This window comes from Phlebotomus papatasi, chromosome 3 (assembly GCF_024763615.1).
Source record: "Phlebotomus papatasi isolate M1 chromosome 3, Ppap_2.1, whole genome shotgun sequence".
NCBI classification, from domain to species: domain Eukaryota; kingdom Metazoa; phylum Arthropoda; class Insecta; order Diptera; family Psychodidae; genus Phlebotomus; species Phlebotomus papatasi.
Genome location: NC_077224.1, coordinates 214,988 through 238,327, shown reverse-complemented (window position 1 = coordinate 238,327; position 23,340 = coordinate 214,988). Strand labels below are relative to the sequence as shown.

General features: G+C 33.7%; 1 protein-coding gene across 3 annotated transcripts; it reads left to right on the top strand.

Moving 5' to 3' along the window:
* The first annotated feature begins 113 nt into the window (after positions 1-113).
* Positions 114-23,199, top strand: LOC129806323 (receptor-type guanylate cyclase Gyc76C-like). 3 transcript variants are annotated; one of them, XM_055854825.1, is made up of 6 exons: positions 114-528; positions 4,876-5,768; positions 10,655-11,123; positions 18,062-19,564; positions 19,628-19,758; positions 21,449-23,199. In XM_055854825.1, exons 2-6 carry the CDS (start codon positions 5,630-5,632, stop codon positions 23,050-23,052), a joined length of 3,846 nt encoding a protein of 1,281 aa, XP_055710800.1. In that variant the 5' UTR covers positions 114-528; positions 4,876-5,629; the 3' UTR covers positions 23,053-23,199. The 3 variants fall into 3 exon arrangements, with proteins under 3 accessions (XP_055710800.1, XP_055710801.1, XP_055710799.1); XM_055854824.1 differs by having other exon boundaries at positions 514-528; positions 4,761-5,768; XM_055854826.1 differs by lacking the exons at positions 4,876-5,768; positions 10,655-11,123 and having other exon boundaries at positions 117-528.
* The last annotated feature ends 141 nt before the right edge of the window (positions 23,200-23,340 follow it).

Below are 23,340 nucleotides of genomic sequence, written 5' to 3'. Positions count from 1 at the left end.
TATTACGTATAGAAGATTGTAAATTTTTTACAAAACTTCCCTTTTTCTGTTACCGTTTAAATTTAACATTGAGATTTCTTGTCAAAAAATATTGACGTATTTGCAAAATACACCTTTTTTTTAATCAACTAATTTAACCAATCGAAAGATAAGTTAATTTGTAAAAAAAAATACCCGTGGAAATAATATTGTTTTTCAGACGTGTTTTTTGCATTCCAACCATTTTAAATTTAGAGGTCAGACAGTTTAAGAGGAAAACACAAAGAAGCCTTCGAGTGAAAGAATGATTAGCTGCGACTCCGCCAAGAATTATCAATTTTCATTTATTTTTACATAATCACAATCTCTTGCATTTCAGTGATTGTGCGTTTCGCTTTTTTAAATTTCGTCACAAAACCACGAGCCATCGGACAGTGTGAAATGTTCATTTAATTGCGCATCGATCATATGGGTGGTCAAAACAGAGCGCGCGCACTAAAGTTAGATGAACTTTAAATTGGCAGGCGATAAGATTTACGAAGAAGACAGGTAAAAAAAGCTTCTCCACTAAAGAGTGGCTGGAAATTAAATATATAAACAGTTTTATGAGACCTTTTCCCCTTCTCGTGTCAAAATACGAATTCACAAAAAAAAATCGAGAGGAGATGATGTTTGTTGGAGACTTTGTAGTATGCACGATCTTCTGGGTAGCCGCAAAAATTAAAATTTGTGCAATTTTTTATACACTGAGAAAAAAAAGGGTGCGATTAACTTTTTTTCGTCATAACTTTAACACTTTTTATGTGTAAAAATATATCAACATTTTTTAATGTTAATTTTACACCATTTTAAGGGTAAAATTAACATAAAAAAGGTAACTTTAACCCCCAATACACCTAAAAAGGGTAATATTTACACCGATTTTGGATCAATACTGCAGGGTAAAATTAACATTTCCGGAATGTTATTTCAACTTTTTCGGATTTCTCTCAGTGTACAAATAGAGGAAGGTTTTCAGGTTTCGTACACACTCTGTCTTCAAACACTTCATATATTTCTCATATTCACTTAATGAATCTGAAATCTAAATTTAAAATAAAATAAATTCATTAAAGATTAAAGGAATATGGTTAAAATATAAAATATTCGAAACCACAGTATGCGAAGCCTGAAAGCCTTTCCCTACAAAGAGTTCTGCTTAAGCTTTAGAAACTACATTTTGTAAAATTTGCTTTTGCTTATACATTATAATGACATTCCTTAAACGAATTAAAAGAAACAGAATGAATCAAAATTTTCCTTATATAATTTTCTATCTTTATAACTTTTTTTTCTATTTTTAAGTACTTTTTTTAATAATAAAATAGTTTTCGTGTAGCATGCGTATCACGATTATTAATATTGCTCATTTGATATGACAGAACTCTAGCCACATGCATTCTTTGGGAGAAAAAGCTTCAATTACTTCCTCACTTATTGCTTGACTTATGGCTTCTACACTTGTGAGACATTTTCATCAAAATTAAAATTATGAAGTAAATTGGTTTTGATTCAATAAATGATTCGCTGGCTAACTACAAAATACTCAATTTTGACAAAATGTTGGCATTTTGAAGTAAATCACTTGCACATAAACACCTAAATTGTATTAAAATCAACCCCCTGGCAAAGTGGAAAGTTGCCTAAAATTTGAAGCCACTTCCTCATACTTTGATTTAAATTTATATGGGAATTTTTTTGCACTCGCTACCATTATGCTAAATATTTAAAAAATGAGAAGTTTTTCCGTATTGTAAGATACCTTTCCGTATGGAGGTATAAATATAATAATTTTTGTTTAAATAAATATTTTCCTAGGAGCACTGTGAGCTGAGTCCGAGATCAATTTAGGAATTGGCTTCAAATAGCTCCATATGAAAAGGTCTACTTGCCAGGCGCTTGATTAAAGTGTTCTATTTTGATAAAAATGGAGCTTTTTCAGGTAAATCGTCTTGGATTCGTTAGTTACTCACCGGTGATGTACAGTAGACTTCTTCGTATATGAACATTTGGGGGCTATAGATGACATTTTCCAGCGAGTACCAATAGTATAGCTTTCAAAATGGCTACTAGGGGAAACCTTTGCAGCTTCGTACAGTTGCAGCTCTATAAAGTTGTTTTTTTTTCTTTTTTACTAACACCTTAAATGTCCTGATAATATAGAGTAAGTGGGGCATCTTTGAATTGGGATGCCTTTGAAATTGGTCTTTTTTCTCTTATTTTTAACTCTTTCACGTCATTAGGGTCATATATGACCCGGGGAATTTTTTTTTGACTATTTACATTAATTGAAATCTCTGTTTGTGCACAACACCATAATAGAAAAAAAAATATTTGAAAATATTCAGGAAAAGAAAATATTTGAGATCAAGAATCACGAATTTCGAGCTTTGTGAAATAATTTTTCTTTTTCAAAATTTTTTATATTCATTTATTTTTTTCAGCAAAAAGTTCTTTAGAAACACAAAATAGAATATCCAAAGATTGTATATTGCATATTTTGATTTAATAAACTACTCTCAATTTTCCAGAAAAGCGTGTAGAATTTTCCGGGTCATATATGACCCTATTGTCGGCAAGGGTAAAGGTTTATGACAGTTTTTCGTGCCAACAATGTAGTTGGAACAGTTGGGACATTGTTTTTCTTTGTGAAATCCAGGAGGATTTCACAAAGATTAAAGAGGATTCAGAGGATTTCACTTGCTCCTGGACATTTCATCTTATATCTGATGAATTATAACATATTTTGCAATATGTTAGAGTATTCTGCAAGCGTCCCATATTGTGCAATTGTATTGTGTGTGAATAAATATGTAGATAAGTTTATTTTTGCCAAATACCGTTCAAAATAATGTAACAGAGACTGTTCAAGGGATTACTAGGAAGATTCCTTGAACACCAGGAGTACAGTGTTCATCAAAACTATCCACTTTGCCATGGTTTTGGCCAAATTAATAACTTAAAGCAAAAAAAAAACTCTTAGAAAGCCCGTGATATAGATTTTGAAAATGGTATGTATACTTCCTTTGAGGACAATAGTCATATATGACCCGGAGTTTTTCCGAGTTTTCACGCAATGGAAAATTTTTTTCCTCTCAGAACTATTATATTTGATCATATAGTATTATGAAAAACTCAATTTTACACTATTTTCTGTACGAAGTTGCAAAGGTTCCCCCTAGTTCAAAACATTGTTGATTAATAAAAGTTTAAGCAATATCCACTAAGAATGTGCTATAAAATATTTGATTCTGAACTCTAAATATCAAATTGTTCTCTGATTGGTCAGAAATATCAATGCTTTCAATCCCTGGCCAATAAAGAGCACCCAATGTCAACATAGGATTATCAAATATTTCAAGTTGTAAAATTTTTACTCAATATGCGCTCACATTTTATCATTTAATTTTTCACGAAATTTATAAAGTCTCAAGACAAAGCTTAGAGATAAAAATTAAGTCGAGCATTCTTGTTATCTCTGTTGATTTTTTTCTCAAGACGAATTGTTATGATTTTGTGAACAAATAGCAATTTTTTTAATCAAATACAAAATATTCTATTTTTGTGAGAGTCTGCTGGGGAAGAGTGGACGTGTTGAAAAATTAGTAATTGAATTGTCTGAGTGTCTTTTTTTTAAATTTCGTGTGTCAGACGGATAAGCTGGGAAAACGGACAACTTAGTGGTTTTCTTGGTGCGCCTTTCGCTGATCGAATTGTTGGTCTCTCCTCCGTGAGATTGACCACTGAAAATTTTGTGTTATTTCTTCTCTTTCACACCATATGACATAATTAAGTGTCCGTCTCACTTTTATATCACTCTGGTTCAAGCTCTTTTTCGAGAGTTGATACAGTGAATAAAAAAATTAGGAGATTTATAGTGGAACGGTTGAAGTTTAAATCAGTCGTCGTGTGATTTTGCGTGCTACAAGGTGTTAAAGAGGCATCGCGGAGATTTCAGTGCGTTTTAGCAAAAGTGACTGAAAAAGTTTATTAAAAAAAACAGAAGAAGAAGGAAAAATGCGAATCAGAACACGGCCAATGCATGTACTATTAGCATTTTCTTGCAACATATTGCAATCAGTGTGCAAATAATTGATAAAGTTAATATGTGCTAAAAATTATCACAGGCAATTTTACTGCTGTTTTTTTTCTTCGTTCCACCTTTCAATAACATTTTTTTTTCTGCAACATTGGGAAGCTTTCTTATCGGGTTTTTTTTAGTCAGAGACTGTTGAAAGTGTTGTGTGGGATATTGTGAAAAAAAAACATATAGAAAATCAGGGTGAACAAAATAGTGCCGGTGCAAAATATCACAATATTTCTTATTAAAAAAAAGAAGAAAGCCTCCTTCTCTTCAATTATAAATTTTATATAATCTATTTTTACAAAAAAACGAGACACGAAGGAGAGAAGAGAAATGAGGGAGAATTAAGGTGTATTATTTTTGTAAATTGACGCGACACCATCAGCATGAAATTTTAGATGTGAAGACACAAGTGATTCTTTTTTTGTTGCCTCTAACAAAATTAAATTATCAAAGTGATAGGTCAACGATCAATGGTGAATTTTATTCCCATGCTTCAATTTGAATTTTTGCGCTTTTCCCATCATCTTCAATTACAATTGCGAGAATCCCAATAGCAATTTATAGGAGTGACATACCAGATGGTCTTGAATTTCAACAATCAGCAACATATTAAACTTCTATAAATGGGAAAGCAATAAATATGAAATTTTAATAGATTAGTTAACAGTTGAAATACAGCTCAACAGCATTACACAGTGTTTGATCAGAGTTAAAGATTTTATTAAAAAAAAAGAAATACAGAAGAATTAAACATTTTTCGTGCTCCTTAGTGAATTCCCTCGAAAAAAAAATCATCACTAGCTGCCGATTTAATAAATAATAACTTAATAAATGCGTATAAAACGTATAAATATCTCAAAACGTAACGCAAGAGTGAATGGTCAAAAATAGTGAAGGAATATTAAGTTGAAAGAAAAACAGTGAAGAGAATTTTATGAAGAGTGTGTCTTTCTTTAAGCAAAGAGAACACAAATAATAGAAATTTTTGACAAAAGATCATAAATTGAAAATAAAATCTGCAATTAATTAGAGTGTGTGAAAAGAATAATCACATAATATCCAACATATTTAATCCTCGCTAATTGGGCAATGCTTGGTGATTTTAATGATGGTATCAGGAAGTGAATGAGGGAAGGGGCAAAAGAAAGATAAAACAAAGTGTGTAGAGTGTTAAATGAAACGATCATATTTTTTGCCACAAGTGAAAAAAAAAATACCAAATTTTCTGTCATACCAAAAAAAGAGACAGAATAGTACACAAAACAATTAAATTTGTGAAGAAGTTTCCTCATTACCATATTATCAATGGAGATTTTATTCAGAGTCTCTATTTTGGTGAACCATCTCTCTCTCTTCCATCGCACAAAAATTTCAATATAAATATTTGAACAAGTGTTTGTAACGTCTATAACTATATTTTGTCTGTGTTTTGTGGATAAAAACATTCCGAGATGTGCAGTGACAAACAAATTTGTTGAGAAAAACATTTTGCAATTTTTGGCCAAAAAGAATACCAAAAAAGCCATGTTCAACATCTACAACCTGATGATTCACATAAAGATATTGGCAGTTTTTGCAATTTCTTGCACCATTCTATCCGTGAATGGAGCTTCCAGTGAGAGGAGAGCTGATCAGTTTGATTTCAGCTGTTTCCCACACACAGGTATGCAGTTTTTTTTCACCAATATCTCAAAATATCAAGTCAAAAATTAAGCCATGCATCGAAAGAATCAGTCGAAATTAATTGCAGCATTTCAATACATGTCCAATTACTACTTCCGCGGTCGCTTTTTGAGTTTTAATATCGCGATTGGACTTCTTCCATTTGCAATCTTTTGCAGTTAGTTTGCTGATTACTTTTGGCAGAATTTTAAGATAAACTGTGTTCTAAAGAAAAAGACCTAATTAAGAAATTGAGATGGAAATTTAAAGTAAGACAAAGTGATTCAAAATTGTCATTAAAGGGTTACGCGGGTCAAAAAATAAATAAAAAAGGGGTGGCAAAGCGTTCCACTCTTTTCGAAATACTCTAACTCGTGACTTAAATGCTATACCTACAAAAGTCTTTTGCATCGTTTACCGTTTACCGATTCACAACCGTTAGAAACCATTTCATAAATTACTCAAAAGATCGCCTAACATATCTTAGGAATTATACAATTGATTTCCGGCTAAAAATTCATTAGCGGTTGCAAATAGGTTCATTACCGGTTCATAACCGATTGGAACCAATTTGAACTTTTCGGAAATTCCAAGACCTTTCCAACGAGCCTGAATATAACACCATTCGGTTGAGAAATATATTCCATGGAGCCCTTTTAGCATTTGACTTTGAAAAACCGTTATACAGGCATCAGACCTAAGGCTTAGCCATCTGGCTTAACTCCTCTAATTCATTATCAGGAACGATTTTTTTAGGAAATTGTAGATAAGAATTGGACATTAAGAGCAAATGATTCATTAGATTTTGAAAAATCAATAAAATTCCTTGTTATTTAGATTTTTGAGACCTCAGGGAACTGGGCTAAACCCCCAGTCTGAAGCCGGCATTACACTCAGTCCCGGCATTAAATCCTTCGGGATTATGCACCTGACGAAATTATGCACATACAGTTTGCCTATCATTGGGGGTAAATCTTTTAAATATTATTCTAACCATTTATTGAAGAACTCTGGCCAAAAAGTACTGTTTGTTAATGCTTTTCTATTAAAAAAGTGACATTTTACGCCAATTTGGTATTCTACGCCCATTTTTTGGTTTTTTCCAATTTTTTAAATATTAGAAAAGTTATCAACTATTTTTTTTCTACTAAACGATGAAAGCTAATTAAATTATCTATACATTCGTGTTATCACTTTAGCATAATATTGATCAAAATTCCTACTATGAAGCTCTAAACTTAAAATTGGAGTAAAATGCCACTTTGAGTTTTTAAGTGTTAAACAGTTGAATCTTTTTGTTTGAACTACTTTTCTAAAATGAAAAAATCGCACGGCGCGTTTGAAAGGAAATGAAATGTAAAAATGAGGGACATATGAATGGTCTCAAGGTTTATTTATGAGCGGTCCCTAAAGGTTCCAAGTCTCTATATCTTACCGTTTGGCCTCTGATGGTCGAACGGCGGACATACGGACAAACATCTCGCGATAAAAAAAATCAAAACTTCAGATTTCTAAAATTCTACCAAAATACGATTCCTTGGGGGTAAAGAATCGAAATATAAATATATAAGTCAAAATCGAGGAATTATTATACTGATCTCTATGTGCAGTTCGAGCAGTAAAAATTCTTTAAAAAATAACTCGAACTTGAAACGCTTGCGTTGTAGAACAAGCACTCTACCATTTAATCTAATTTGTGCCCATACTCTTATACTTACAAACCTTATGTCCTAGATACACTTACAACTTAAATCGAGAGACGATTTAACGTAATTATAATCAAAATAATAACTAGAATACCGTATTTACGTCTGACTGTCCCCTGCGGGCGACTTTGACACCCCCTGTTCGTAAACTTTTCTTTTCTAGAATTTAAGGTTGGTTTTTACTGATCAGACATGGTAGATTGGATCTGTAAAGACCATCCTTATGTTCTAGAAATTAGGAAAAGCTTACGAACAGGGGGTGTCAAAGTCACCTGCACTTACGGTACATTTCCATCAGTTTCCAATTAATTCGTCTTTCGGTTTTTACTGGTTTAAGGTTGGTTTTTACTGATCAGACATGGTAGATTGGATCTGTAAAGACCATCCTTATGTTCTAGAAATTAAGAAAAGCTTACGAACAGGGGGTGTCAAAGTCACCTGCACTTACGGTACATTTCCATCAGTTTCCAATTAATTCGTCTTTCGGTTTTTACTGGTTTAAGGTTGGTTTTTACTGATCAGACATGGTAGATTGGATCTGTAAAGACCATCCTTATGTTCTAGAAATTAAGAAAAGCTTACGAACAGGGGGTGTCAAAGTCACCTGCACTTACGGTACATTTCCATCAGTTTCCAATTAATCCGTCTTTCGGCTTAAGCCGAGAAACGGCTTAGTTTGTGGGAATTTAGTCAAATCATTATTTTGATAATTACGTTAAACTGTCTCTCGGCTTAAGTCGTATGTGTGACTAGGGCATTATAATATTGTCTTCGTTGACATGTAAAATATAGCTGTGATATAATTTAAAAAAAAAACTGTATTTTTAAGAACAATGTCGTTTCATGTTCGTCTATATTAAATGATAAATTTTATTAGCCTCTTTCAGTTTATCAAATTTAATTCTTTTTATTTATCAAAGAATTTTCAATCTAAATTTCTTTATTCTCCTTTTAGGGTCGTCTACAAAAGATAAAGAATTAGAAGATACTTTTATTGAATCTTCTTCTCTTTTCAAAGATTAAGATTTTATCTAAAAAATCTCTTTGTTGTTCATTCCTTAGTATAAACAACTGTAAAATTCCCGTGAGTCTTTCCCTGAGTGTACTGCAAAAATTTATGATTTCCTTTAAAAATAGATAATGTTGACCATGAAACAATACCAAATTGTATGAAATATTTTTCTACAAATTCACTTAATCAGTCACAATAAAGTCCCGCTGTATAGCATAGAAACTGCCGAAATAAAACTCTTACAATTGATAAGAAATTCTTGATATTGTAAATTGTATAAAAGAGAATTAATAGACCATAATAAAAATAAATTGATGAAATGAGAATTTTATGGTAGATGTGGGTGACTTTATTAATTTACACGGTATTTTTTTTTATTTTTGAAAATGCTATTGACATTCATAAAATTTGAACTATGCATTTTATTGATTTGATCTTAAAAAAACTGTAAAATCATTATGCATAATATCTGTCTTATATTTTAATTTAAATTTGAATTAAATTGTCATATCTTCTGCGTACTTCTTGAAATCAAAATTCACATCATTTTGCACTCTTCCACATTTTTAAAAGAAAAACATATGAATTTTGCTTTGACGAAAATGTTCTTATCTAAATCTAATATTTTAAATTTAGTTAAGAATAATTTGGTTAGAAAAAAAAGGCATAAGTATTGGTTAGTAAAATATTCTAATCAAGAAAGTATTTTCGGGACGTTTTCCAAGGCTTTTTCTGAAGAATCCAATTTGAGAAAAATATATCGAATGTCCGATATTACAAACTGGCCAAAATTTGGCACCAAATTGCTCCCAATCGGTTCTGAACGGTAAATGAACCGGTTATGAATCGATAAGTATTTTTTTTTAGCGAAAATGAAGTCTATATAACTTCAAGCTGAGCTATTTTGAGCGATTTTCTGAATGATTTATAAATCGTCCCAAATAAGAACCGGTAAACGGTAAACAAAGCGAAAGCACTTTTTTGAGATATAACATCGATGTCACAAGTTTAAATATTTCGGAAAGCGGGACGCTTTGGTACCTTTTTTAAATTGATCTTTATAATTTTCAAAACTACATAATTATATATTTCATTATAATTATTTTGCTTGATTTCTCTGAGAGTAGTGTAAACAATTTTATTGCCTCAAAAGTTTATAGCAGTTTATAATTTTATTCAAATAGTTATGCGAAATGAATTATGTGAAATAATAATTGCTATATCGGGCGTTTTCTTTGTAAAATTGAACTAAATACTTAAAATGTATGACCTATGATAAATTGTAAATCATTGCTATCCTTTAACCCTTTAAGGACGATTGGAACACCGGTGTCCCATAAAAAAATTTTTTTTCCTGACTACCTAAAGTTATTTTTTTCTTATGTCTGTACATAATTGTAAAGTAGAAGGTTGAAGGAATCTAGAATATTTTTTGCAAGTCTGTAGCTATTTGCTCTGTAGTAAATATTTCAACTAAAAAATGGCGAATTTTTAAAATCTCAAATTCATAAATGATTTTATTTATTTTTTATGGGGTAAAATGAGGTAATTTGGGACACTTGAGGTTGTCTCACTGTTTCAGATGATCAAAGAGAAAACAAAGACCGCACAATAGAAGAAAAAGACGTTTAAGAAGAAAAGGAACAGATTTCTTCCTTTTGAATCTCTAAAACACTGAGAAAATCTCAAATGTCCCAAAATGTAAATGGTTCCAAATTACCCAATTTTACCCTACTTCCAATTTTTTTTTAAGTAAAATCCTTTTGGGTATAAAAACTACAATACTCATACGTAATATTTTTCATTAAAGTGAAAAATATTATTCATTGGTATTGTCAGAAAAATTACTTAAATTTTTGGGCTGTTTTTGTCCCTATCGTTCATAGAGGCGCAAAGTACACCGCATCAGGCTCTGTTGGACTTTCCAAGGTTAGATGTAAGACTTATCATTGATTATGTTTCCCAGTTTAATTTTTATTGTTAATTTTCAGTCCGTAAAATGTGTCTCGTCGTTAAAGGGTTAAGTGCTTTGGTATATTTTATTTATTTAACGCTGAATATCTTTGTATCTAATTTATTGAGATGATTAGGAGAAAATATGCCTCAGACCGTTTTCACATAAAAATAATTAAGATAGGAAATTTTCAAATTTATTTCAATCTTTTTCAGATCATGCAAAATATCCACGATTTGCGTCATCGAACAGAGATCCAATTTCCCTCCAGGTGACATCGAGAGTTACCCATCAGCTTCTCTCACGCATATTTGCTATTTTTCTGCGCGAAGTTCTCTTCTATGAAAATGTTAATTTGATTGAGAGACCCAAGTTTCCCGAAGAGAATGAACATGATCGGCTATTTCTCAGTCTCATGCCACTTTCTTTGAGAGCTGTATGGCCAGAACCCACGGTGGACTTGGAGGTTTGGATGCTCCCGGATTATCATGTGATTCCCGATCAAGTGAGAGATGCTGGAGCCGTTACCAATGCTGGACGTTTTGGATGGTTCATACCAAAGAAATTCATCAACACCACCCATCCAATCAGCTACAGAAACTTCCAGGCAAACGGTGATACGGCAGAGAAATTCACTTTTCATCTGGATGATGATGAATTGAAAAAAATTATTCCAATGGCTGAGTGAGTATGGATTTCATTCACAAAAAAAAAATCAGACCAAATTGCGCATTTTCCCACCTTTTTAGCAAGCTCATCAGATCTTTAATTGACATGCACGTGTTAATTTTTTCTTCGTTTTATTTTGTATGGAAAAATAAACATGTGAAATAGATAAAATAATAAGAAAAAAAGAGACAAAATAACTTTTATACTCCAATTATTTATCTTATTTTTTGTATACTTTGGAAAAACATCACTTTCTTATGTTTCTGGCACAATTTTCTTCATGGAGACCTGTCTGGTAAACAATTTGGCGACACTTTTTGGGTCAATGAATCCCTGGAGAGTTTTAACCTTGAGCTTCTTTAAAATGTTAATCATAATTATTATTTTATTTCATAGATTACGACGCAATTTCAGAGATTACTGTTTAATGGAATTAAATGTATTCATTTTACAAAAGTTTATTTTAAGAAAACCTGTTTCTTAGGAGTTTGTCAATTTATTTATTTTTGTCTAAAAATGTGCCTAACTACTAAACTTTGACCTTTTCATTCGCTTTCTCATTAATATTAATATTTCAATGGCAAGTTTTTTTTTTACAAATGATATTAATTGACTTTTGAGTTATTTCTCTGTTTGTCGAAAAAAACATCTTTTTAATAATACATAATGAATTTATACTTTCGCTAAATACAATTTTATTAGCTGTTTTATGATTTTCATTGTGGTCATTTTTATAAGAAGTGTTAATCAAGTAGGAAATTGAGCTCGATCACTTGAGATCTTGGATTCTTTTGAAATGACCTTGTGTGAGGCGTTTTTTTGGCAAAGTATCCAAAACATAATAAACGATTTCTGTTGATGTGTTTGCATTAAAAAACCCAAGAATTCTAGAGAGAGAGGCAAAACAAAAACGCAATAATTTTACTAGTAAATCAAGAACAAGTTCAGAGGTATTTTACAATTCCTTAAATTATTTACCTCCATATTTTGTAAGAAAGTAGTATTAAACCTGTTAAGTAACTTCCATATCACGCCTTTATTGTGATCAATTAAAGTTTAAGGGAGCACCTGCAAAATGTTCTTTTTATAAAAAAAAGGGACAGATAATCCTAACCGGCTTATGTAGGTGAGATTCTTAACGTGAGCTAACTCGGAGTGCATGCAAATTCGATTTGGAGCTGAAGTTGGGAGACGCCATTCAGTTATCTTGAATCAAATTCGTGAAATTATACAAATTTTGTATTTAAACCAAAATATCAAGAATTTGGATGAACTGACAGAAAAGTGTTATATGGGTGAAATGTAGACCAGAATGTTCTCTATAATTTTGCCGTAGAACTTGAACTCATCGATTACTCAGAAGCCAAGATAAGCGAGGTTTTTTGTTTCTTAACTCGTTTTTTCATCCAGAGTGCCCCAAGTAGTCATTTGTTGAACTTCAACTAAATCAAAGAATTGTTGTATTTTGTGGGACTTTCCATTTAAACCCCTATTTTAAGTGTCTTGGTGGAGTAGAGGCAGTCAAATTGGCATCTGAGTGATTTCAAAGCGTTATTATTGGAAAAATCAATTTTTTCACACTTAAACGGCAAAATCGGAGTGATAGCGTAGTCTGAGTGGAAAATGATGTATGGACGAAATGTAGAGACAAATGTGCTCTACAATTATGTTGAAGTAATCATCAAAATCGGTTCAGCGACAGTCGAGATAATTGAGGTTATGTGATATTGAAATTGGTTTTTCGACTGTGGCGCCCCTGGTGTTGGTCCCACGAAGTTCAAATATTCTAGAAAGTTGTAGCATTTGGTGAGATCTTTCGTTTAAGCCCTCATTCATCAAAATCGATCATATAGAACCGGAGATATGATTTTTTGAATTTCGTGAACTTTGACCCCTCATATCTCCGGTTCTATTGAAACCACAGCGCGCATACGCACCATTTTGGAAACGTCCTAGACTGGACTACAACATACTAAAATTTCATTAACTTGCACAATGCCGTTTTTGAGAAAAGTGACTTTGAATTTCGATGAATTTTGACGCTATCACAGCGCCACCTGTGGTGACTTTTTGAACTTCCATCTGAAAGTGCTCATCGAGACGAAACCAAAAAGGTAAAATTTAGGTCGCTATGTTAGTTAGAACCGGAGATAGAGGCCGGTCAATGTTCGAACTTTGACCCCTTATAGCTCGGGTCAGGGGTTTTAGATCGACTTAAGTTTTTTTTGTTTGATAGGTATAATCAACGGCTACAACATACTAAAATTTCAGCCCGATGCACAATGGAATTTTTGAGTTATTTAACTTATAAGATTTAAAAATTTTCTTTTTAATAATAGCGCGCCTAGCGGTGGTTTTATGAACTTGCGATGTTAGAAGGGGAAGTGGCATTTCACGAGAGCTTTCCAAAAAGCCCTCACATTTTAAATTCTGACAATTAGATCCGGAGTTATGGCCATTTTAAGAAATTTTTTTTGGACCCTTATAACTCGGGTCAGGGGGGTCGGGGGACCTTAAGTTTGGTATTGATGGAAAGCCCTAAGGCCCAGCTATAACATACTAAAATTTGAGTCCGCTCGATGCCATAGGGGCGGAGCTATTGAGAAAACAAAAAAAGGGGGGTCTTCAAAATGGCGGAAGGAGGGGTGGGGGGTGGGGGGTCAATGCACCAAGTTGCAATTTTCACCCGATATATAACCTTTGCCGAAAACCGCAAGTCGATATCTTTTTTAGTTTAGGAGCTATTAAGCTCCAAAGAGCGGCCGGGAACGTAAAATAGCCACATATATATTCGTGATCAGGAAGTGGCGAAACACATTTTGGCCAAGTTTGAGGTCGATCGGACGACATGAAATTTTGTTAGGATTATAGTAGGTGAGATTGTTAAGAATCTCACCTAATAAAAACACGCCCTTTAGAGCTAGCTTTTTTCAAAGCGAAGATGTTGTGATTAGAAATCTGTATACTACTTACATGACAGACATCGCACACTTCCTGCACTTATAAAGTGTTTACTTTCTGCATTTCCAACAGATTTTTTGAAATACGAGAATCTCAAATTCTTTTGCCACGTATACACATGTTTGCAAAATAATCCTGGACTAAAAGTGGTCCGGATTAGATTTTAATCCGACACGTTTACGCTTATGTCCTAGACACATGTACGACTTAGCCGGGAGACGGTTTAACGTAATTATAATCAAAATAATAATTAGACTACATTTCTACATTTTTAGTAGGAAACTTAATGGGAATTTAGTCAAATCATTATTTTGATTATAATTATGTTAAGCTCTCTCGGCTTAAGTCGTAAGTCGTAAGAGAACCAACACAAAAAGCCAATAACGCACAAAAGTGTTGAAAACAATATTCAAGAGAAAAGTTTTCCCTTCTCATTTTTCACTGGAATAGCATCGTTATGCTCACCAAACCGTTCCCAAATTTCCACAACCCTGAATGAATTGATTGAAGGATACATATGAGTTTTCCAGTTCAATCCTAGGTGGAAGCAGGATTTTTTTTACTGCCTCTCCTCTAAAGCAAAATGAGAATTTACTTATCACTCGTTCTGATAAAATATTTTGTATGCCAAAAAATACAACAACTTGAATTCATTTCGTAAAAACTCTCACAAACAATTTAAAGGAAGTCCAATGGCGCCGTATTTTATTAAATAAACTTTTATATTTTTATTTTGTCTGCAAATGACGTGTTTAATTGTCTAATAAATTATTTATTATACTCAGAAAATTATCACGTGAATTTAATTATTTTTTTTTCAAATCACAATATATATTTTTCTAGGAACGATAAATTGTATTAAAATTTGTTAAAATAAAATTTGCCAAGGGAAAAACCAAACAAAAGTATTTCAAATGGTGGGGAGAGTCCATAAATTTGTGAAATTCCCTCCAAGAATTGATTTTTTGGACAACTGATTGCTAATCAAGAATTGATTTCAGGCAGCTTGAAAGACATTACAATTAAAAATTATTCAATTTTATTTATAAATATGTATTAGACTTTCTGGCTTTCATTTGGTTATTACTTTAATACAAAATTTGAAAAGAATGCTATAAAAATTGATAGAAATTTTGAGAATTTTCAATTCAATTTCAATTCAATTCAATTTATTAGATTACCAAATAGGACAAACTGTCCTCTGTACAATAATTATCCCTATACAATTAATTGTCTGGGATTTAAGGAGTGCGATTTAATTTTAAGGATTTAAGGATTTTAAGGATTTAATTTTCAATTAACTTGTCTTTGAAGATAGAAGTCCCCTCACTTATAAGAATACAACTTTGTGGTTCTAATTATTTTTTTCTATGAATTTTATGATATTCATCAGGAAGTCAGAAATCTCTTTGAGATAGGAAAAAGACATGCCTTAAAAAATTGTAAACAACTTAGTGACTTTACTAAGGGGTGCCTCATTCCTGTTTTTACTGATCAGTATTTCTGGATTGTCGAATTTCGAAACAGAATTTTCTTCCAGTTGAAAATGGGAACAGTCTTAAGTCTCAACTGTTTGAAGGAAATATGGGTTCAGATGTTCTCTAATTTGTAGCAGGATTACTCAAATTATTTATTATATTAAAAAAAAACTTGGATTTATTCAGTGTATAAACGTAGTCAAGGGGTAGCCTGAATTTGAAGACCAATAATTTCCAGAATCCCTGAAAAAACATTATCTCCAGACATTTTATTCTTCTTGTCCTCTCCACTCCTTCTAACCCTTCAAAACCATGTTTCTTGGTTTTTCTCAAAATATACCCAAGCTTTTTCAAATGATTTTCGGATATGTTTTATTTTAGAGGTAGCCTAGGCGAATAGTACCGGAAAAAACGCCGTTTTGAATTCTTAAAGATAAAGTTTAACCACTGTGGAGTGGAGGGTTCATTTTTTGGTTAAATTTGGACTTTTGGAAAAGTTTTAAAATTTCCAACCTGGCTACATCAGTCTTAATCGGTATGGTAATGAACTTGTTAAGTACCGGAAACTGATTCATTTGGAAATTATTGTTTTACTTGATCTTAGGTTTGTTCCCGAGCTAGAGGTCAAAGGGTATGAGATATTGACTTCTGGTCTGCGATAACCCTTCCTTATGGGAATAAACCGATAGAGGGGAAGGTGGGGTCATTTCATGAATACATTACTTTTGAAAATAAAGATTTTTAGGGCGAAAAATTATTATTTAGGAATGGTCCTGTATATTTTCAGCTAGTCAATATTTAAAATTATGTAACAGTTTGTTTAGCAAATGAGTCGTAAAAAAAGTTTAGCTATATGAAAATGCCTCCTCGCCCTTATACCCAAAAATCACGCCAGAAGTTGATTCATAGTGATATCTAACTCGTGAGTTCGAACATTTCACAAAGTTGGAACGCTGTTCCATCTCTTTTTTAAGGGTTTAGAAAATACATTTCTTTGACCAAATTTTGTTTTAAATATGCTGCAATAGATTTTCAACAATTCTTTTAATTCCTAAGAGATTAAGCTTTCTCGTTTCATTTGTTCAATAAGATTGTTTTTGCTATTTTCCTGACAAATTAACAAAATCATAGAATGATAATGAGAGAAAATACGCTTGAAAATTTTGGATGTAGGGAAAGAGCGCTACCTTCGGATATCTCAAGCTTCGAACAACTTAATTTTTTAATATATTTTTAAAGAATTTGACCCATTATAATATTATATTTTAGTAGCTAGTCTAAGTCCAATGTCTCAAATTTCGTGTAAAGAGCCATAGGTCAAATCCCCCATTAGGAACATAGAAAAAAATGAGTATAACCGAACCGTTTTTTCGTATACCTTTAGATAGTTTATTTATCGATTTAAGCAACAATACAAAAAGCTCGACTCTTTCGACCTTATAATTTAGGCTCCTGCCAAAATTAATTATTATTATAATTTTTTTCAAAAAAGTTAAGAAGATTGCTATACAAATTATTCTCAATTACCATTTGAAATTTTCCTTTTTTTATCAATGAAATTAGCATTTAACGATTATTGCAAAAATCATATTTTCATAATTTATTCTCTTCCAAAACGAATGAGTCGAGTTCTCAATGGAGAATTTTTTATTTAATTTGAATTAATTTTTTACTATGTGTCCAGCTGAATTAAAAAACGATTAAAACAATTTGACTTGAGAGATGATTCTAAGTTATGGTTTTTATTTTAAAAATTCACAGACTTAATTCTCTTCTAAAATTAGCATACAGCTTGGTATATAGCACTTCCTGTTTGATTCTTCCAGAGAGCAACTATATTTTAATTATTTTTTGGTTATTTTTCACTAAACGAACGAATTTGTGTAAATAAACTGACTTTGACAAATATTTCCTCCGCAAGAGGGCTCTGTTTTCTCCCGCATGTGGCGCTAGCCACTGTTGGCAATATTTTCAAACTTTTAGCCAAAAAAACCTATCTTACATTTTCTTATCTTTCTTATTCTAACTGTGTTATCACACTTGCACATTAAAATTTTAATACGATTCACGTTAATTGTCGCTGGTGAGAGTCCAAATGTCTGATATGTGTGTTTGAATCATTTTATATTCAAAATTTGATCTATTTGTTGATAAAAAGGTAGACTTGGCCCGCAAAATTTGATATAAATTGATTTATAGCATTAATGCGAAAAATTAATGCGATTTTCTCTTTAATTTTTTAATTTGAAAAATATTTATGCTTTAGGTAAATTTAAACTTATTTTTGCAGGCCAAGTTCACTTCTTTATCAATAAATAGAAAAACCCCAAATATTAAGTGACTCAAAGACACAAGTAACATATTTGGACGCTCACAAGCGACAATTAATGTAAATCGCATTAAAATTTTAATGTGCAAGTGTGATAACGCCGTAAGAATCATCTGAATGGATCATAAAATTACGATTTTGGAAATAATTTCCATTTATTTATTTATTTATTTATTTATTTGTAGAACTGACTGTGGTTTCAATTCAACCAAGTGCTTCTATTCCCCATCTCATTGTACTGGAAGAAGATGCTCTCTAATGCTAGCTCCAGATTTTGACTCCACTTCTTTTATCATCCACCACATTGAGGAGTTCAAATTCAATGTGAATGTCCTCTTTCTGGGGGAGAATTTTACAGATATTCTCAATTCCCTGCTGTCGAGGGGCTCTTCTGAATTCCTAATTTTGCACTGGACTCCATCGGATGTAATTGATGGGCATGATGATGAATATTTCGAAGCTGTTGTCATGCCGAAATGCGAAGATATGAAGAGCAGTTCGATAACTGGTTGCAAATATGAATTGACTCCACTTCTCAAATTTTATGCTCAACAACTGCATTCTGCAGATTATGCCATTGTGGCACTCAATAAATTCTTCTTGCAACGGGAGGAGCTTACAAATCTCCTGAAGGACTACACTAAAATGCGGGAAAGTACTAAGGGGAATATCTTTAATATTGTGGCTTGTAGTTGGCTCAAGGATCACAAGGATATCTACACAAAGTGGGTTCCAGTTCGAGAACCCAAAGAGAATATTTATATCGGAGGCATATTCCCAATAACTGAGTCCAATGCTATCCACAAGTGCCTTCCGGATGCCTCCCGGTTAGCTGCTGATGATATCAATCGGATGAAGGATATTTTGCCGAATCACAGGCTAATTGTTCAGCGTCAGGATGGACAATGTCGAACAGATGCAGTGATGAAAGCTTTTATCAACTACTACATGCGTTGGGAAAGGGTGATTGGGATCCTAGGGCCAGCCTGTAGTGAAACAGTTGAACCAATTGCTGGAGTCTCGAAGCATTTTCGGATGGGAGTGATATCCTATTCAGCTGAAGGGGTATCCTTCACCGACCGCACAACTTATCCCTACTTCTTTCGCACAATTGGAGAGAATCACCAGTTCCAAGAGGTTTATCTCAATTTCTTCCGGCACATGAGGTGGAGGAGAATTGCTGCAATCACCGTGGATGGACAGAAGTACACAGGATATATTTCTCAGATGGAAACCATGCTCAAAGCCAATCACATTGAATTGGCTTTTAATAAGAAACTCTCCCAGACTCCAAGTGCTTCGAGTGTTCATCAAGTTCTGCAGGATCTCAAGGCTTCTACTAGGATTCTCATTGCTGATGTTGATGATGCAGTAGCCAAGATTCTTCTCTGTGAAGCTTTCAAGCTTCATATGACAGCCAAAAATGGATATGTTTGGTTCCTTCCCGTTTGGCTGGAAAAACGCACAATCCTCAATGGGAAGAGTCCCCTAGATGACCTGGATTGCACAGAGAGGGATCTTCTTGAAGCTTTCAATGGTCATTTCTCGCTTTCCTACGTTCCCTATGGGAAAAATGACCAGCGGATCACCAATCTCAACACCACCGTGCAGCAATGGCATGAGAATTTTAAAGATATATGTCCTTCAGAAGCAGCTTACAGTTACGTAGGATACACCTACGATGCCGTGTAAGTATTTTACTACCCTTCTTTTATATAATTATTTATTATTATTATTTTTTTACAATTAAGACACGTGTATGCTTACGCCTTGGATAAACTGATCAAAGAGAATTCAACGTACTTAAGTGATTTGCATTCAGAAATCACCACCAAGCGCTTCATGGAGATCATCTGGAGCACGGATTTCATGGGAGTTTCAGGTGAGATTTAACAAAAAAAAACAATAATTATATTCAATTTATTAAATTTACCGAGAAATGCCAAACATTGTGGCACGTTTTGGTGATTTTTTCCGCCAAATTTATTTTGATCGGCGATAATATTTTATAATTAAGTGAAGCCGGGGGGAGTCATGCTGCTAATTTCGCATTTTAAACATTCCTGAAGAAAGAAATTAAAAGGGGTTAAAGAAGATGGGAAGTCTGGGTGAGATGATCTAATAGAATTTTGCACGACCTTGAAGTTTCGTAAAATTTTATGGTCACGAAACTGAAATACCTTATGAAAATTGCAAATTTATTATTCAATTAGTTTAGTTATCTTGAAGAGCAGTTAAAATGTAAATTTTCTTAGTATATTTCAAGCTAAATTCTAGTATATAATTTAGCTGGATTTGACACATATTCACTAATATATCGAATTTCCCGATCGTGCCCCCTCTACCTCATGTAAAATAATTAATAAAAAATTAAAGACAAATCAGTCATGCATGGACCTCTCTGAGACAGCTCTTCTATCCAAAAAAATTGAATGAACCAATTAACTTAGCAGAAATATTTGCTTTTGATGCTAAAAAGAACAGCTTCTCATTTTAATACAAGAGGTCATTTCCATTCCACTATTGATTTATTTATTAGGGGAGACTGGGGCAAAGAGTCACAAATTGAAAATTAAAAAATTCAATATCTTTCAAGATAAAAGAGATAAGTTGCTTTATATTTTTTCCATAAATGGCCTCCATAGACCTTCTTCAAAGTCGTAAGTTTCTTAGAATTTGAACAAGGAATTTAGAAAATAAAAATAAATTTAAAATAAAATTTTTAGCCTGAAAAGTTATCAAAAGGAAGTTACGACAAATGCTGATTTAACTGACGATTTCGGTCCCAAATGTCCGAATTTGAGATAGTTTACTGTACTGGGTAATACAGTAGCATCGCTGAATGTAAATCATGTAAATTGTAATAATCCATACACATGCAAAAGCTATGATACAGAATTGACTATCCGTCTTTGGGGTTGTATGAATACAGGGGATGCATAAATAGGCTGAATTACTGGACTGGATACAGCGATATACTCAATGCAAACAGCCCTATGAGCAATTTTTAATCACAAATTGGTGGAATGGATCCTGATCGATTGAAAGGGGTTTTATGAGTATTTAACCCGTTTTTGAATTATTGTCTAAAAAAAAAACAGGCCAATAGATCAAGAATATAGCCACGCGCCACTCCCGCCACTCCTATATTCCTGATCAGTGATCAGATGAGAAACACTTTGGCAAAGTTAGAGATCGATCGGAGAAAATTATAATGAATTTATGAGCAGGATATTTATTAGGAATTAGGAATTATATAGAATTTGTACGTAATTCCCGAAAAATTCCTGAATGCAAGTTTTGTAATGTAAAAATATTGTTAAATATTACCAATTTCTTTGAGCTAATGCAGATAATGCAGAAATTTATGGCAACCAAATTTATGAGGAGCAAAATGCTGGGGTTAAATTAAACATCATCGCGATGTGGTAATTGTTTTATTTAAAATACACACCGTAAAATCCATTCACCATGCGAGAATGGAGAGGACAATTGCCTTTATCGCGAGCAAGAAGAAAAGTAATTGAGCGGTATGGAAAGGTGATTTTCTGGTTTTCTGTCTCCGTTTGCAGGTAGGGTCAAATTTGCTGAAGGTGGCTCCAGATTTTTGCCCATCAACATCATCCAGTGGATCAATAATTCCTCACGCATTGTCGGCAGATCCCATCCGAATGTGTCTGAAGTGGATGGAACATACCTGGCCAGTGACTTCTTTCTCAACGAATCAACAATTACTTGGCTCTCACCAATGGGCAGACCAACGGATGGTGTGGTCTTCTGTGGCTTGCACTTTCTTGTCGAAGCACTCAATTCTGACTGCGAGACAATCAATATAATTGCCATCTCACTGGCGTGCTTCGTGATTGTTGTCCTGGTATTTCTGGCGTCGTTTATCTTCTGGCGCAAACAATACAAACGGAAGATGAAGCTATCAGCACGATACATGAGAAGCTTTGGCATTGATTTTATGTCTACAGCGGGGGTTCCTGACCCCGGAAATTCCCTGGATAAGTGGGAAGTACCCAAGGAGCGGATTATAGTGAATAGGAAGCTAGGAGAAGGGGCATTTGGAACGGTCTATGGCGGGGAGATGCTGGTTTCTGAGAATCAGTGGATTGCTGTGGCTGTGAAGACTCTAAAAAGTGGAAGTTCTGTTGAGGATCGTTTGGATTTCCTCTCAGAAGCCGAAGCTATGAAGAGATTTGATCATGAGAATATCATTAAATTGTTGGGAGTTTGTCTGAAATCCGAGCCAATTTACACAATCCTGGAATTTATGCTGTATGGAGATCTCAAGACTTTCCTCCTGGCCAGACGACATTTGGTGAAGAATCGTCAGAATGACGAGTCGGATGTGTCCTCAAGGCGACTCACTATGATGGCAATGGATGTGGCCAGAGCTTTGAGCTACCTGGCCAGCCAGAAATTTGTCCATCGCGACGTGGCTTGCCGGAATTGCCTGGTAAATGCCCAAAGAGTGGTCAAGCTGGGAGATTTTGGCATGGCCAGACCAACTTTTGACAATGATTATTATAAATTCAATCGGAAGGGACTTTTACCTATCCGATGGATGTCTCCAGAATCTCTAGGATTGGGACTCTTTACTCCAGCTTCGGATATTTGGTCCTATGGAATTCTCCTATATGAGATCCTAACATGTGGTTCATTCCCATATCAAGGGCTCAACAATATGCAAGTTCTTGAGCATGTCAAAGCAGGAAAGATCCTCAAGATCCCTCCAAGGGTAAAACCACAGCTCAGGCACTTGATGCACAGGTGCTGGGTGCTAGACTACAAAAAGCGTCCAACAGCTCCAGAAATTGTGGAGTACATCTCAAATCATCCACGTCTTATTGTACCTTGCCTAGACGTACCCACATCTTCCGTAGGCACCATGGAGCCTCACTCATACATTGGAAATTTCTCAGGGAGTGTCTCCAACAAGAAAAGCCCCGAACTGATTGCCTTCAATGATCTCAGTACCATCAACAGGCGATTCAATAGACGATTCCGAAGTGTCCGGGGACGACTGAAGGGCAACACCAATCCAATTGAACCACTTCTGTCCATACAGGAGGAGTCCATCGAGTGTTTGCCGAATGAGTGCAATATGAGGCGATACGTGTCAATGGATGAACTGACCAAGTCTCGAGGGAGCCTCGCAAGTGATATCTGAACGTCAGGGTATTTTAATTTTAGCGCATTAACTCGAATTACCTGCAAGACACTGTGCGTGATCAAACTGGAAGTACAATGTCGCAGATCTTCAAATTTTATTTATAAATGGTACCTTGTTGAATAAATGTTTAATTATTTTTTAAAATAATTTTTTATTTCTCCAAAACTGTTGGTCAAATGCAGAAGAAGCTACTGGAAATAAATTTGTGATGGCATAAAAATCAAATGATTTTCTGTTCTTGTCAAATTCTTCCATCGGAAATATTCTTTACTCTTCAAATAATAC